Raw genomic sequence first — 13997 nt, 5'->3', positions numbered from 1 at the left:
GTAAAGGGTGCACGGGAGTAGGGAAGTCTGCTGCACACCATACTAGTTTATCATCTGATGTGTTGGGTCACTTAAGCTGTAGAATTAATGAAGTTTACAGGTACAGTCCAATAGTCTTTGCACTGCCAGTTTTCAGCTATAAATTTTTATGCATAGCATGATCAACACTCAGGCACTGTCTACCTCTACCCCTCTCTCCCTCCCTCCCTCTCTCTCTCTCTCTCTCTCTCTCTCTCTCTCTCTCTCTCTCTCATTGATTCAGACAGTTCATGGACGTCCAGAACGAGGTTGGTCATCAATAGATATGTCACCATTTTTAAATCTAGCAAACCACTCGTATACTTGAGCTTTTCCCATAGTGTCAGCTTGGTAAGCTGCTTTCAATATTAAAACAGTTTCAGCAGCATTTTTAGCAAGTAGAAAACAAAATTTCAGAGCAGCACGTTATTCATTTAAACTTCCCATCATTAAAAAGAAACAAGAACAAAAGAGCACTAGCAAAAACAGTCACTGCAGATGCACAGAACAAGGCAGGTAATTGATACAGCCGACACTGAACTGGCCATGAGTTGTGCTATACATACCTAGCGGCAGAAATGCATACTTCACTAGCTCCACCCACAGCAATTCTATTTCAGGTTTTTTTTTTTTTTTTTTTTTTTTTTTTTTTTTTTTTTTTTTTTTTTTGTGCCTCCTCATAGTTAACAAATAGCTCATCTCTTTACTACCACATGTTAATAAATGTTGATAAATTACTCCCCATGATGACAATCAGAGTGAGAGTTCTGTGCAAGGAAACATTTCTTGCACACAAGTAGATTTCAATGGACTTAGTAAACAGATACATCCTTGCTGGGAATCGTTTATGTTCGTTAGATAGTAAGAAAAGTTCCCCCTCAGCACTGGATTCAACCTCACTGCTGCATAAATCTTCTCCAGTTGTTGGAGTGCCACGAACTCTGGCAATGTCCGTGTTTCTTTGAAACATGCTAGCCTGTTGCAGGGTACTAGGCAGTGGTGTGCCACAGCATGAAAACTGCACTCTGCATCGATACACGGGTGTTCTCCAATACACTGTGGCTGGCATGACCACACCAACCATCAATGTTTGCTAGCTCCAGTCTCAGCAGAAACTACCTAAGTGCCTAATAAACTCCCAATTGAGTTGGATATCAGTGGTATTATGACCCAATTCCAGGTGGATATGGGGGCAGTAGTTTCTCTGATTAACCAAGAAACTTAACGTTTGGGCTACCCTGGTCTACCGAAACTGCAGGACAGGTTATTTTCTACAGCTGTAAAAGATTTCTTTGTGAAGGAAAATTGCTGTTTGGGTAAAATATAAGACCATGAAACAGCAAATCACTTTGCTAAATGTAAGTTTGCTGTCGGCTGTAAATACTTTTGGTTTACATGCGTTTGCCACATTTGGTATTCACACACTGGATGAGGTGAACCTGACGTCCACTTCAGTATTGCTCCAGGGTTTAGAATCATTATTAGAGACTTATCAACAGTTAATCAAAACAATGTTTGGTAGGATCTAAGAGTTTGAAGGGCATATTTAACTTTGTTGTGTGTAAATTTTGTTGTGCATGACCAGTTCAGATGTCAATGTGAGATGCAGTAAAGCCCGAGTTAGACACATTACATGAATTGAGGGTAATTGCACCAATCTCAACTAGTCAGTAGGCAGCTCCCAAGATGATCATAAATAAAGCGAATGGGTCTGTAAGGATTTGTGGTGATTTTACGATCATGATTAACATGAAGTATGTCCCATTTATCTTAACCACACTAAATAACTGTTTGTCAAGATGCAAATTACAAAATGTTCCAAACAAATGTTATTTAGCCGTCAGGGGGACACCGATCAGTATGATTTCCTTCGTTATAGATTTGCTTTTTACGAAAATATGAACAGTGGTATGACTTTTTTTAAATGGCACCCCGTATTTTTTAGTTGGTAATTCATTTCCTCTCCTAAAGACCAATTCAAACATGTATCACACAGTGTACCATTCACTGAAACACGTTATTAATTACATAACACAACACTGACTTTAAGCCCGGGGTCTCAAACTTTTCCACTTGCTGGAGTTGTCAGAATACAAATGACAACCAAGTAGAAACATAACACAAAACTGACTGACTCTCCTGTACCATTACCCAGGAGAAGAACATTCAAAGGTGCTCAAAGTGGTTATCCTGGACACCAATACACTGGTACACTCGTCGTCTGAAAGAACTATTTACTGCTTCCAGTACTGCCTGCTGAAGAGAATTACAAGCAAGCACAATACATTCGTGCATGTCCTCTGGAGTTGTTGTAATAGCGCGATAGACAAGATCTTTAATGCATCCCGAAAGAAAAAAGTCCAGAGGTTTTAAATCAGGAGACGTAGCAGGCTAAGTAACTGTTCCTCCTAGACCAATCCATCTGGCAGGATAACTCTGGTTCAGAATACGACGTGAATGCAAGGCATTATGTGCTGGACATCCATCGTGTTGATCCCACACAAGCATTCTGGTTGTTAGTGGCACTTCATCCAGAAGAAGAGGAAGAATTTGTCTGAGGAAGTTGGCATACGCTATGTGATCTGGAATACCATTGATGAAATAAGGGCCAATAATTGTAGTACCAAGCATACCAAACCAGACGTTACCTCTCCGGTGACGCTGATGTTCCACCTATCTATCATTGGACCAAGAATACATGATCCTTGTATTTACCTGTCATTTGTTTGAGAAGGAACATTCATCAGTAAATAGAACATTGGAGAAGTTCGGGTTGGCGAGGATTTGCTGCTGTGCCCACTGACAGAACTGTACATGATTCTGGAAATCATACCCATGCAATTCTTGATGTAGGTGTACATGGTAAGGATGGAACCGGTGATGTGTAAGAATACTAGGTATACTGGTTTTAGGTATGCCAATCTCGTGTTCAAGCTGTCATGTGCTCACATGTGGATTCATAGCAACGGAAGCGAAAACAGGAACTACGGCAGCTTCGTCTGTGCAAGTGCTACGGCGATTGTGTTGTCATGGGTTGAAACTTCCCATTTCCTGAAGCGACGCAACAAGACGAGAAAACATCCATCGGGAAGGTGGATTCTTGTCTGGATATCTTTCTCTGTACAGTTTCGCTGCCTGCGTAGCACTTTGCCTACCTTCAACAACAACAATAAAAGAAACGTTATGTTGATGCAATTTGTAGGAAGGACAGCCTTTACTGTATGCCTACTCTGCACAACAGTATTTAAAAGGAGTAAACTACTTTACTAAATGTACCAGTACATAAGAAAACAGTATTGCAATTACTGTTCTGCTAACTTACATTCCACATAGATAAGTAGCATTTCTACCTTCTCTTCGTAGGTGTACATTCTACTCACAGAACTATTCAACTGACGATGGTTGACGGAATGACGGGTGTGCATTCCACTTATGTTTACATTTGTCCTCTGTCAATGTCAGTATGTGGATGTGTTCCATTACCCCGAGTACCTGGGCTAATCGCTGGGAGCATCAATGTCAAAGTTGTGTTATGTAATTGATAACATTGTGTTTCAGTGAATGGTACACTGTGATACAGTTTTGAATAGGTCTTTAGGAGAGAAAATGAATTACCGAGTAAAAAATACATGGTGCCATTTAAAAACGTCGTACCGCTGTTCATATCTTTGTAAAAAACAAAGCAACAATGAAGACAATGATGCTGACTCATCTCCCACTGATGGCTAAAGAACATTTGCATGGAACATTTTTTTTTTTAATTTGCATGTGGACAAACAGTTATTTAGGGGGCTCAATATAAATGGGACACGCTGTACAAAGTAAGACTGACATTCATCCAATCCCTCTGCCAGAGGAACTTTAAAGAAAGGTAGCAGGGGCCAGTGATTTTCAAAGATTGATTTGAAGGCTGCATACTTACAGTTACCTCTAGATGCAGATAAGCAGAAAATCCTGGTAGTAAATATGCCTGTTGGAATGTATCAATACAAGAGGTTGCCTTTTTGGGTCACCTCGGCACTGGGAATTTTCAACAGATATGCAGAGCAACTAACTCACGATACTCCGAAACGTGTAACTATTTGGATGACGTGTGGGTGACTGGTGCTACTCGTGAACACCACACGCAGAACTTATGAACTCTATTTCAGCGGCTGCTGGAGAACAGACTCCATTATAACTTCGGGAAATTCGAGTTCTTTGTACTGAACATTCAGTATATGGGGCATATGTTCAGCAGTGGGATTAAGCCCAATGGCACAGTACATAGGTGCAATTGAGAAGCAGCCAGCACCGAAAAATGTGAAGGAATTGCAGTCTCTTCTGGGGAAAATGAACTACTATGCAATGTTCATTCCCCAGTCAGCTCACTTGTGCATCCCTTGAACCACTAGAGGAAGCTGTTGAAAACACACCTGTGGCCACCTGCACAAGTAGTGCCATTCGTACTGGACAAACTTGACACCCTCGCAACGAATGAGACACAATACAGGTTCAGATCTGTCTTCTTGGATAAGAATACTGAGGGTACAAAGCAACAGACCACTTTTGTGTCTACAAAAACACTCTTGCAAATGTGGAAAAATTATTCACAAATTGAGAAGCTGGGACTGGCCACTTTGAATGTCACTAAAAATTTCCATGTTTTCCTACATGGGATAAGGCTACAGTTACTTACAAACCACATTCTGATCTTACAGACAAAACAGTGCAGTGTTTGCAATGTTGCACTCTGTTTTTGATCAATTACCGTTACAACATTCATTTTTGGATCACTGCACTCGTGCAAAAACCGACGCATTATCACGCCTCCACAATGGCCCCAACATTGAGTCTGAATGTATGGAAATTGTGTTTTGCTCTAGGCAAGACTATACACCACACCTTCCAAGATTTCTTATTCACCACTCACGAATTACCAGTGACTACTAGCCAGTACCACCTCCCGCGTAGTCTTGTCAGCAGTGCAAAGTGGTTGGCCAGAGTGTCTCCCAAAAGAATCAGACCCAGTGTCACGAAATTATTTTCCTACGAAACATGGGCTTAATGTTGTTCAGGGTGGAGTAGTTATCTACAAAGGATGCTAAATGTCGCATCATGGTTCCACCTCTGCTCTGTGAATGCATCCTTCAGCTGCTACATATGTTCCACGGGGGGGGGGGGGGGGGGGGATCATCGATGATGAAACCTTGAACTTGGTAGCACATTTATTGGCCAGCAATAGACAGTATAATCTAGCATACAGTGAGAGCTAATCAGGCGTGCACTTGCAAAAAAGCCTCCCTGCAAGGTTTTTCCCCACGGCACTGGTCTGAGCATTTCGGAAGAGGATATGCATCAACTTTGCCAGTCATTTCAGGGTTCAATGTGCTTCCTGTTTGTGGACATGTTCTCTGATTTTCCCTGTGTGGCCTGAGTCTCATCTACGAGTGCATAAACTATGATCAGAGTGCTAACTACTATTTTTGCCACAGAGGAAGCCACTCTTATCTTAGCATCTGACAACAGACCTCAGCTTGTTTCTGCAGAATTCAAGGGATTCTACAAACATAAAGGAAAACAGCTGCCTCTGTCTAACAGGCATTGAACTTTAAGTGGTCACAACCTTCCAGGCACAAATGCACTGTTGCCAATGCTCACTCACGTCGCCTTCCGATTCACCTCAGTCATCCGACGAAACCTCACTGAGGTACTGCAAGGGGACAGGCTGTGCACACTCCTCGATCTGCTAAGAGTGCCCTGCAGATGCCGAGCTCAAGTTACGCACCACGATACCGGCAGGACGGGTTTATGTTCCACTGCAAGCTGGGTTTGGCACCCGGCATCATTCTGAGCCATGAGGGGGTGCCAAATATCCTCACTGTGGCCAAGCAGGAGAATCTGCTCTGTCACCAAAACCACACACCGTCAGGTGGCTTGCGGAGTACAGATGTAGATGTAGATGTAGACCAGTTGCAGCCGTGACACATGCACGAGTACCCTCCACTACAACCCAGCGCAGGACTACAAACCCCACCAGTCTCGGTGACGAGGCTTTCAGGGCATTCCCATTCCCACATACTGCCAATGGTCCTAAATTCACATGCCAAACACAGCCACACCCGAACCATCACCACCAGCAATGGCAGCAGCCAACATGCGAACCAGTGCAGGACTGGCAACCCATGGAGTCTGTGTCACTTCCTGAACCAACAATCTCAATGCCTCAGCAGAAATTGCAGTTAGTTAGTTAGCTTTATGTCCCATGGATCATTTTTCATGCAAATCGTAATGATGTGCAATGAGTCATTTTACATTCACATTTCACATTAATTTGCAAATATGGCTTTATGCTGAACATTTATAAGTTTTTTTTAATTAAATTAAATCTACAGACGTGAGTTAGGAATCCAATGCCTTTTACACATTACAATGATAGTAAATCTTCTGTGGAACAGAAGGAGTTAAGGAGAAACTTTCAGTTTGTTTTCAAATTTTACTTTGCTGTCTGTCAGACATTTTACACCACTGGGCAAGTTATCAAAAATTTTGGGTGTGGCACTGTGCACCTTCTTTTGTGCTAAGGACAACCTTAATGTGGAGAACTGAATTTCATTTTTCCTTTTGGAATTGTAATTACGTACACCACTGTTCTTTTTGAAGTGCAGTGGATTATTTACAACAATGTTCACGCAGTAGTAAAAATTCCCAACTCCTTAAACAGATGCCTGCAAGATGATTATGAGCAAGGACAGGATATTATTCTTACAGTACATTTTTGAGCAATAAAGAATTCCTTTCTTAAAAGTAAGTTACCCCAGAACATTATTCCACACGATATTGAATGAAAATGAGGCTGAACTAAGTTGTTTTAGGAGTTCCAAAATGTGCATTTCCCAGTTTAAATTCCTGTGAATATGGACACCTAAGAATTAATAAGTTCCCACCTTATTTATTACTTCCTCACCATGTTTTACACTTATCATTGGTATACTACCCGCAGAGATGCAGGATTGAAAATGACGTGCCATTTTGAAATTGACAAAAAAATCATTTGCAGAAAAAGTACTTTAGTAAGTACTAGGAGGGCTTGTGGCAAAAACTGGGGCCTAAGCCCCAGGGGTATGCACTGGATATACAACACAGTGGTTAAACCTAGGATTTCCTATGGGGTCATAGTGAGAATCTACATACAGTTATAATTAAAGTGAACTATTTTTTGATACTAATTCACAAGTACACACTTCTATGTGCAGATCACTACGTATCTACTTATCTCAATGTTTTTGAACTTTGATTGCCTTCTTTTCCCGTATTTGTTCTGCATGAGTAATGGGCTAGAGTATACTCCTTTACATGCCACTTACCTAACTCTGTGGTTATGTGGTGGTCAGGTAGGCACAGGTTGACCATTTTTTCAGAGCTCTCTAAATTTTCCAAACAGATAAGAAGCTCCTGTACCTTATTCAGTTCCCTAATATTTTGATGAAATAAGCTAATCTTACTTTGCTGCACTTTCTTGAGCGTTTTGTGGGCCTCTTCTGTTATTTTGATTTCTTTCAAAGTAGGATGCCTGAATCTTGATTCTAACCTAAAAATGGTATGTCTGTGATACCAATAACCACTGGCGTCTCAGTTTGTGTGATGGTGGGCCCCTGTACATTTTCTGAAAGAAGCTCAGCCAACCCATCCTTTCCCGTCTTATTCAGGTGTAGGCCGTGTCTAGTATATCCCTATCCCTAATTGTAACAGCAGGCAGTGCACTCATACTAGACTTCATTTCAGTCAGAAGCAGCCAGCTCAACTTAGGACTCACATGGCTCACAGCAGAATTAACCTAGGTCGAGTGGGGCACTGTAGGAATTCCACAAAACTCACACTTGTGAGTGTAGTAGATCAGACAAGAGAATTAGGAATATGCCATAGGGATGGAAAACCTGGAAACTGAGGTCCCACTGGAGTCACTAGATGGCTAGCCATACAACCCTCACCACCAACCTGGCACGTGAAACACGTCTAGTCAATTTTGATCCTACACACCTACTGAAGGTGGAAGGGATTTAGTATTATCGCAGAATTTGGACAATGACAACACACACACACACACACACACACACACACACACACACACACACACAAACAAGTCTTTTTCTGAATTTACTAAGCGAAAGCACAGACATCCCATTTCATCACACTAGAACTTTACAAGGGCGATAGTCATAATAAAGCAGGGGTCAAACTGACCACTGTCTGCCAAATATCGATCTATAATATTTGATACACATTTTGAATACAAAGCACAGAAAACAATTCATGTAATACAACTGAATTGAAACACATGAGGGGAAAAGAGTTATTACTTGATATTTTCTTTAGTCTAGTATAAAACAATACCTACGATTGTCTGTTCCATCTGAGCTAACACCAACATAAATATTTCTGTGCTTTGATCTCTGTCTGCATTTCACACACAAGCCTATCCCTATTCTTGCTTGAAACAAACACAATCAGTGTTTCACTGTACAATATTAACATTATAACTTTAACTGTAGTTCACAATAACAATAAAATAAATTACTCACTGTACTGTGATATGGAGTGACCATTAAGATTGCGAATTGATTTTACTGGATATGTTTTGCCATCAATTTCCACCTCATATGATTCCATCACTTCCTGGATCTCTGCACCAACATCACAAAGTGGAACATCAATACCGGCACACTGAAAAATATTTTGAAGCTTGTCAAGAAAACCGTGTCGAATGTCATTAAATTAAAAAAAAGTGATGTAGCAATAATCACATAGTATTCTACGTAAATCTAGCAACTGCAAACAACACAAGACTTCTCAGTACACAAAAATATGTTGAAAAATTGGTATTGTGCACCTGAAAAATACGAGTGACAACCACTCCCAATCTGATCTTTTCCTATTACTAACAAAAATTCCCAGCTTGTAAAAAAATTTATTTCTTCACCCTCTCTTCAATTATTTAAAGACTACTTGCAGAAAATTTCCATCAACAAATTTGAGGCACAATGAACTATAATATTTTTGCATGCCCAAGATGTGTAGGAAAAAAAGATTTGTAATGAAATGGAAATCAATGTTAGAGGAGGAGCATTCATCCTGCAGCATCATGTCCAAATACTAACAATTCTGGAACCGACAATTCAATTAACACACAGTCTTATATGCAACATACTCTCTTCCACACATTTTAAATGTCACCGACGTGAATTTGTTATCGGGACCATTTGCTTAATACTCTGAGAAATACAGGTAAAGCAATTGAGAATAATGAGAGTGATGCTTCCATCGACTTATTGCAGTAGTTTATGTGTGTTTGTCTTTCAACAATCTCCTCCTCTCATGCCAATAATGTATACAACAAAAAAGGAGGGCAGGGTGAGCAGTGGCAACATTACAAATAATTACAGTTAAGTTTTGCAATGCTGGCACACTTATGTAAAATAATTTTCACTACACTCAGTGCACCTCATCAAAATTTCCATCCTTTACAACCTCAAAGTCAACAGGACATTGAACTGAGCTCACTTTCTTTAACTTTGAAACGCAATCACAAAACTTTGTTTTTCCTTCCAAATTGTTTCAAAGATCTTGGCACATACACCATTACACACCTACCAAAGCTGTTCCTTTACAGAAACAATCGCTGTTCCACCAGAGTCTGCATATGTAGTACAACAAATTCACATGTCGTAGATCCAGGTTATGAGGAGGATGCTCTATAACTTTTTTGTCTACTGTAAATAAATGATTGATACACGTTTTGACCAATGTGGTGGAGTACAGTAAATTTATTGTCCTCTTATCATGGACAGGTGATATAAATTAATTCAGGACTTTAAGCATTCGTCATTTTGCAAACAGCTTCCCATTGCAGTTGTCATTTTTCGTATTACGTGCATCTATATTTGTTTCATGGAAACAATTTCAGGAAAACTAAAATGATCATTTTCAAAACTGTTTCTAGGAGTAAAAAATAACTATAAAATTTATCGAAACCACTTATAGAAACACCACCACTGAAAATTTTTAATGACTTCACCCAATTAGAAGTATTATAATGCAGCAACCCAGTTTCTCTGATATGGTGCAATGTTACCATATGTCATTCTTCACTACTTGATTTAAAATTATAAAGTAAATTGCATATTACTATAAATGACAACTATGGTTGCATGTTATAAAGTTTTACAATAACTACTTGAATTGAATGTTCTGCTACTTAAATGGCAGATTTAACTTTAATCCAGTGGGAAGTAGATGTTCTGACACACAGCGTTTTACATTCTGATCCGAATAGAGCATATATGATGGGAAAAATCATGAAGCAGAGTCTGAGGTTATTTCAGTACAAAACTGAATTTATTAATTACACAAATATAACTGACTGGAGCAACAATTATATATGGATATTATGAAACATAGCCTAGAACAGTAAATAACAAATCAGAGGAGAAAATAAAACTGTTGATAAAATTATGAAAACACTAGGATATTTCTTTTTTCTCTCAACTATTAAATTAACATATATCTTTCACATATTACAGAAACTGATTTGCTTCAACCTTCTCCATCAATATCAGTTTGTTCCAGAAACTATTCTGCGAAAGTAGAGATTATGTTCATAAACAAAACATTTTTTGGTATGACTACTGGCAGTGGTGCAAATATTGCAAGTATTTCGAGTTTTGACACAAAGGCCACAAGGAGTTCAGTTGTGTAATAAGATTATAAATGCTATTTGTAATATTCATACATGATCATTATATTATCAATCAATGTATCAGAGATATGGTTTGTTTTTAAATTTTTATGTTTGACAAATCAATTTCTATCATACATAAAGTATAGGATTGCTTTCATTCTGAATTATCTGTTATCAACCAGAATTTCATCAATGTTCTCAATATTTCTTCCTTTCTGAGTTCTGTTTGTTCATTTATTATGTTATTTGGATTTTTTGCAAAATGTGTGTAGACTTCTATTGCCTCTGAGATGCTCATGTAGCTTCCTTTTTCGGGACTATGAAGACTAGTACGATTAGTGTTTATATCAACTCTAGAGTGTTTATTGTCTTGAAGATGAGTGTTTATTGTCTTTAAGATACATACTAAATGTGGAGAGGCTGTTTTGATTTCTGTTTATATGCTCTTTGTATCTTAGTGTAAATTTTCATCTTGTTTGTCTAATGTAGACCTTTCACAGTTACCGCATTTAATTTTGAACAATTATGAAAAGATGATGTGATGAGTTGAAGACAGGCACAAAGAAAAGACTGTTACACACCATACTTTCAGCCAAAGCCTTATTCAGAAAAAAAGAAACACACACACACACACACACACACACACACACACACACACACACATCCTCTCCACTTCTCCCACTCCACAAAACCACCCCTGGGTCAGCTTCCAAGAATTTCTTTGTAAGAACACCAATCTTTCAGCAGAAGAAAGAACAGTCATACACAGCCTCAAAACAGATCCTCACCTGATCATCCCACCTGCAGACAAAGGTTCCACTACTGTCATTATGAACTACTGTGACTACCTGGTGGAAGGCCTTTGCCAACTGTCTGACTCCATCACCTATTAACTCTGCCAGTGTAATTACATCCAAGAAGTCCAACACAACATCCAAGCTATGTTTTGAAGCTGCCTATGGCTGTCGTTTCTTTTGCTGAAAGGTTGGTGTTCTTAGGAATGGGCTTGGGGAGGACGGTGAGGATAAGTTGGAGGTAAGCAATTCCTAGGAGGTGACCAGAGGGCTGTTTGGGGCGGGATCACAGTTGGATGGTGGTATGAACTGGGAGAGGCAAGGTTTAGTGTTGGGATTAGGTTGGCTTCGGTTGGAGGGATTGGTGACAAAGAAGTGTTACCATTGCAGAGATTGTAAGAAGATGTGAAGGTCTTTGCCAAGTCCATCCTTGTTTTCATTTGTTTTGTCTTGTTTTAGGGCACAAAAACAACTAGGGTCATACACGCCCATGTCAGAAATGCAGAACATGAAGACAAAAAAAAAAAAGGAGTTAAAAACAACAACACATAAAGCCCAATTGAAGGAAGGAAATACAGCTAAAAACGTGGACTTTCAGGAAGATCAATAAAATACTCCAGATAGACAATAGCGGTCCCGAACTAAAGATTAAATGTCATTCACCAAAATGCTAGATGGATAAAAAGTAAAAGGCACTCGGCAGATTGCATGTCGTTCACTAAAACGGCCAATAACTTAGATGGCGAATCTTAAATGAGAATATAAGCGGTTAAAAAAAGAGCATTCCATCAGGAAATGGTCAACCATCAACGGTTGAGGACAATGAGCATAAAGTGGTGGGGAATCACCACTTAACAAATGGCAATGGCTAAAACGATAGTACCCAATATGCAACTTAGCTAAAATAATCTCCTCGCAACAAGAAGCCCAAGAGGAGGTTGGCCAAGCTGCTGGCAGAGGTTTAATTCCCCAGAGTTTGTTTGCACGAAGGAAAGACCAGTGGTGGTGCCAAAGTGACACCACCTGATGACAGAGGACACCACAGAGATCATCTGAGGGAATGGAGAAACTAGTGGGGTGAGGTTCAAGGACTGCAGCCTCGGCAGCAGCGTCAGCGGCCTCATTGCCCGTCAGACCAGAAGAGACCCCATATAAACATCGTGACGGCTCCAGTGAGAGTGAGCAAGTGAAAGCTTTCCTGGACCCATTGCACTAAGGGATGAGTGGTGTACAGCACACAGAGGCTCTGAAGGGCACTGAGAGAGTTGGATGGCCAAATACAGGGCAATGAGCTCTGCTGTAAATACTGAGCAGTGTTCCAGAAGCCAATACTGAAAAGTGTTGGTACCAATGATGAAGTCACACCCGACACCACATTTAGTCTGAGAGCCATCAGTGTACACAAAGGCACTATTGCGAAGTTCTGTGGGAATGTCGAGAAACTTATGGCGATAGAGAGAGTGACTGAAGTCCAAGGCAGACATGAGCTGGCGCAGGAAGCCAAGGTGGTGAAGGGTTCACACCCACTGGTGTGGCAAGTACCGTGCAGTTAAGCCGCCAGAGAAATATCCGAAAGCAAACTCCAGGAGGTAACAGATCAGGAACGTGCCCCATACTGGCGAGCAAAGGAGTCATCGAAGGAGAAGGCATATGATGGGTCAACCACCCTACTGTAAAAGGCACCAATGGCCAAATGGATGCCTCGATGCCGGATCGTATAGAGGTGGCATAAGATGGATGCATAAATGAAGTACCCATAGTCTAATTTCAAACGGACAAGGGGACAAACAAGAGGAAGGTGGTCTGATCTGCTCCACACGAAGTACCGCTGAGGACACATAAGACACTGAGGGACTGCGTACATCGAGCGGCCAGGTAAGACGTGGGATGACCAAGAAAGTTTCCTATCATGCATAAGCCCCACGAATTTCGTAGTTTCAATGAACAAAAGAGCAATGGGCCCAAGATGTAAAGATGGTGGAAGAAACCAATCGTGCATCCAGAAATTTGTACTAACAGTTTTGTCAGCAGAAAAGTAAAAGCCACTGTTGATGCTCCACAAGTAAAGACAATTGAGACAACACTGAAGATGCTGCTCAAGGAGACAAGTCCATGGAGACTGCAATAGATCAGAAAATCAACAAAAAGAGAGCCAGAGATGCCCAGTGGGAGACAGGCCATAAAACGATTAGTGGCAATAGCAAAGAGCATGACCCTCAGAATGGAACCCTGAGGCAACCTGTTTTCCTGGATAAAGGTGTCCAACAAGGCAGAATCCACATGTACCTTGAAAACTCTGTCTTTTAAAAATTCCTGAAGAAAACAGGGAATGCCACCTCAGAAGCCCCATGTATAGTGTGTATGGAGGATACTAGTCCTCTAGCTGGTGTCATAGGCTTTCTCCAAATCGCAAAACACAGCCACAGTCTGGTATCCCCGCAGGAAACCTTTCATCACATGGGTCGACA

At 40.5% G+C, this 13997-nt stretch overlaps 1 protein-coding gene across 1 annotated transcript in view; it reads right to left on the bottom strand.

Moving 5' to 3' along the window:
• The window catches only part of LOC126297853 (methionine aminopeptidase 2-like), a 106950-nt gene that overhangs the window by 22634 nt on the left and 70319 nt on the right, over positions 1-13997 (bottom strand). The window contains exon 7 of the mRNA XM_049989119.1: positions 8580-8721. Within this exon, the coding sequence (XP_049845076.1) occupies positions 8580-8721 (142 nt within the window). The remainder of the gene's footprint in view (positions 1-8579; positions 8722-13997) is intronic.

Source organism: Schistocerca gregaria, chromosome X (assembly GCF_023897955.1).
Source record: "Schistocerca gregaria isolate iqSchGreg1 chromosome X, iqSchGreg1.2, whole genome shotgun sequence".
Taxonomy (NCBI): Eukaryota; Metazoa; Arthropoda; class Insecta; order Orthoptera; family Acrididae; genus Schistocerca; species Schistocerca gregaria.
The sequence above is the reverse complement of the archived record's forward strand: the minus strand, read 5'-3'. Positions and strand labels throughout refer to the sequence as shown.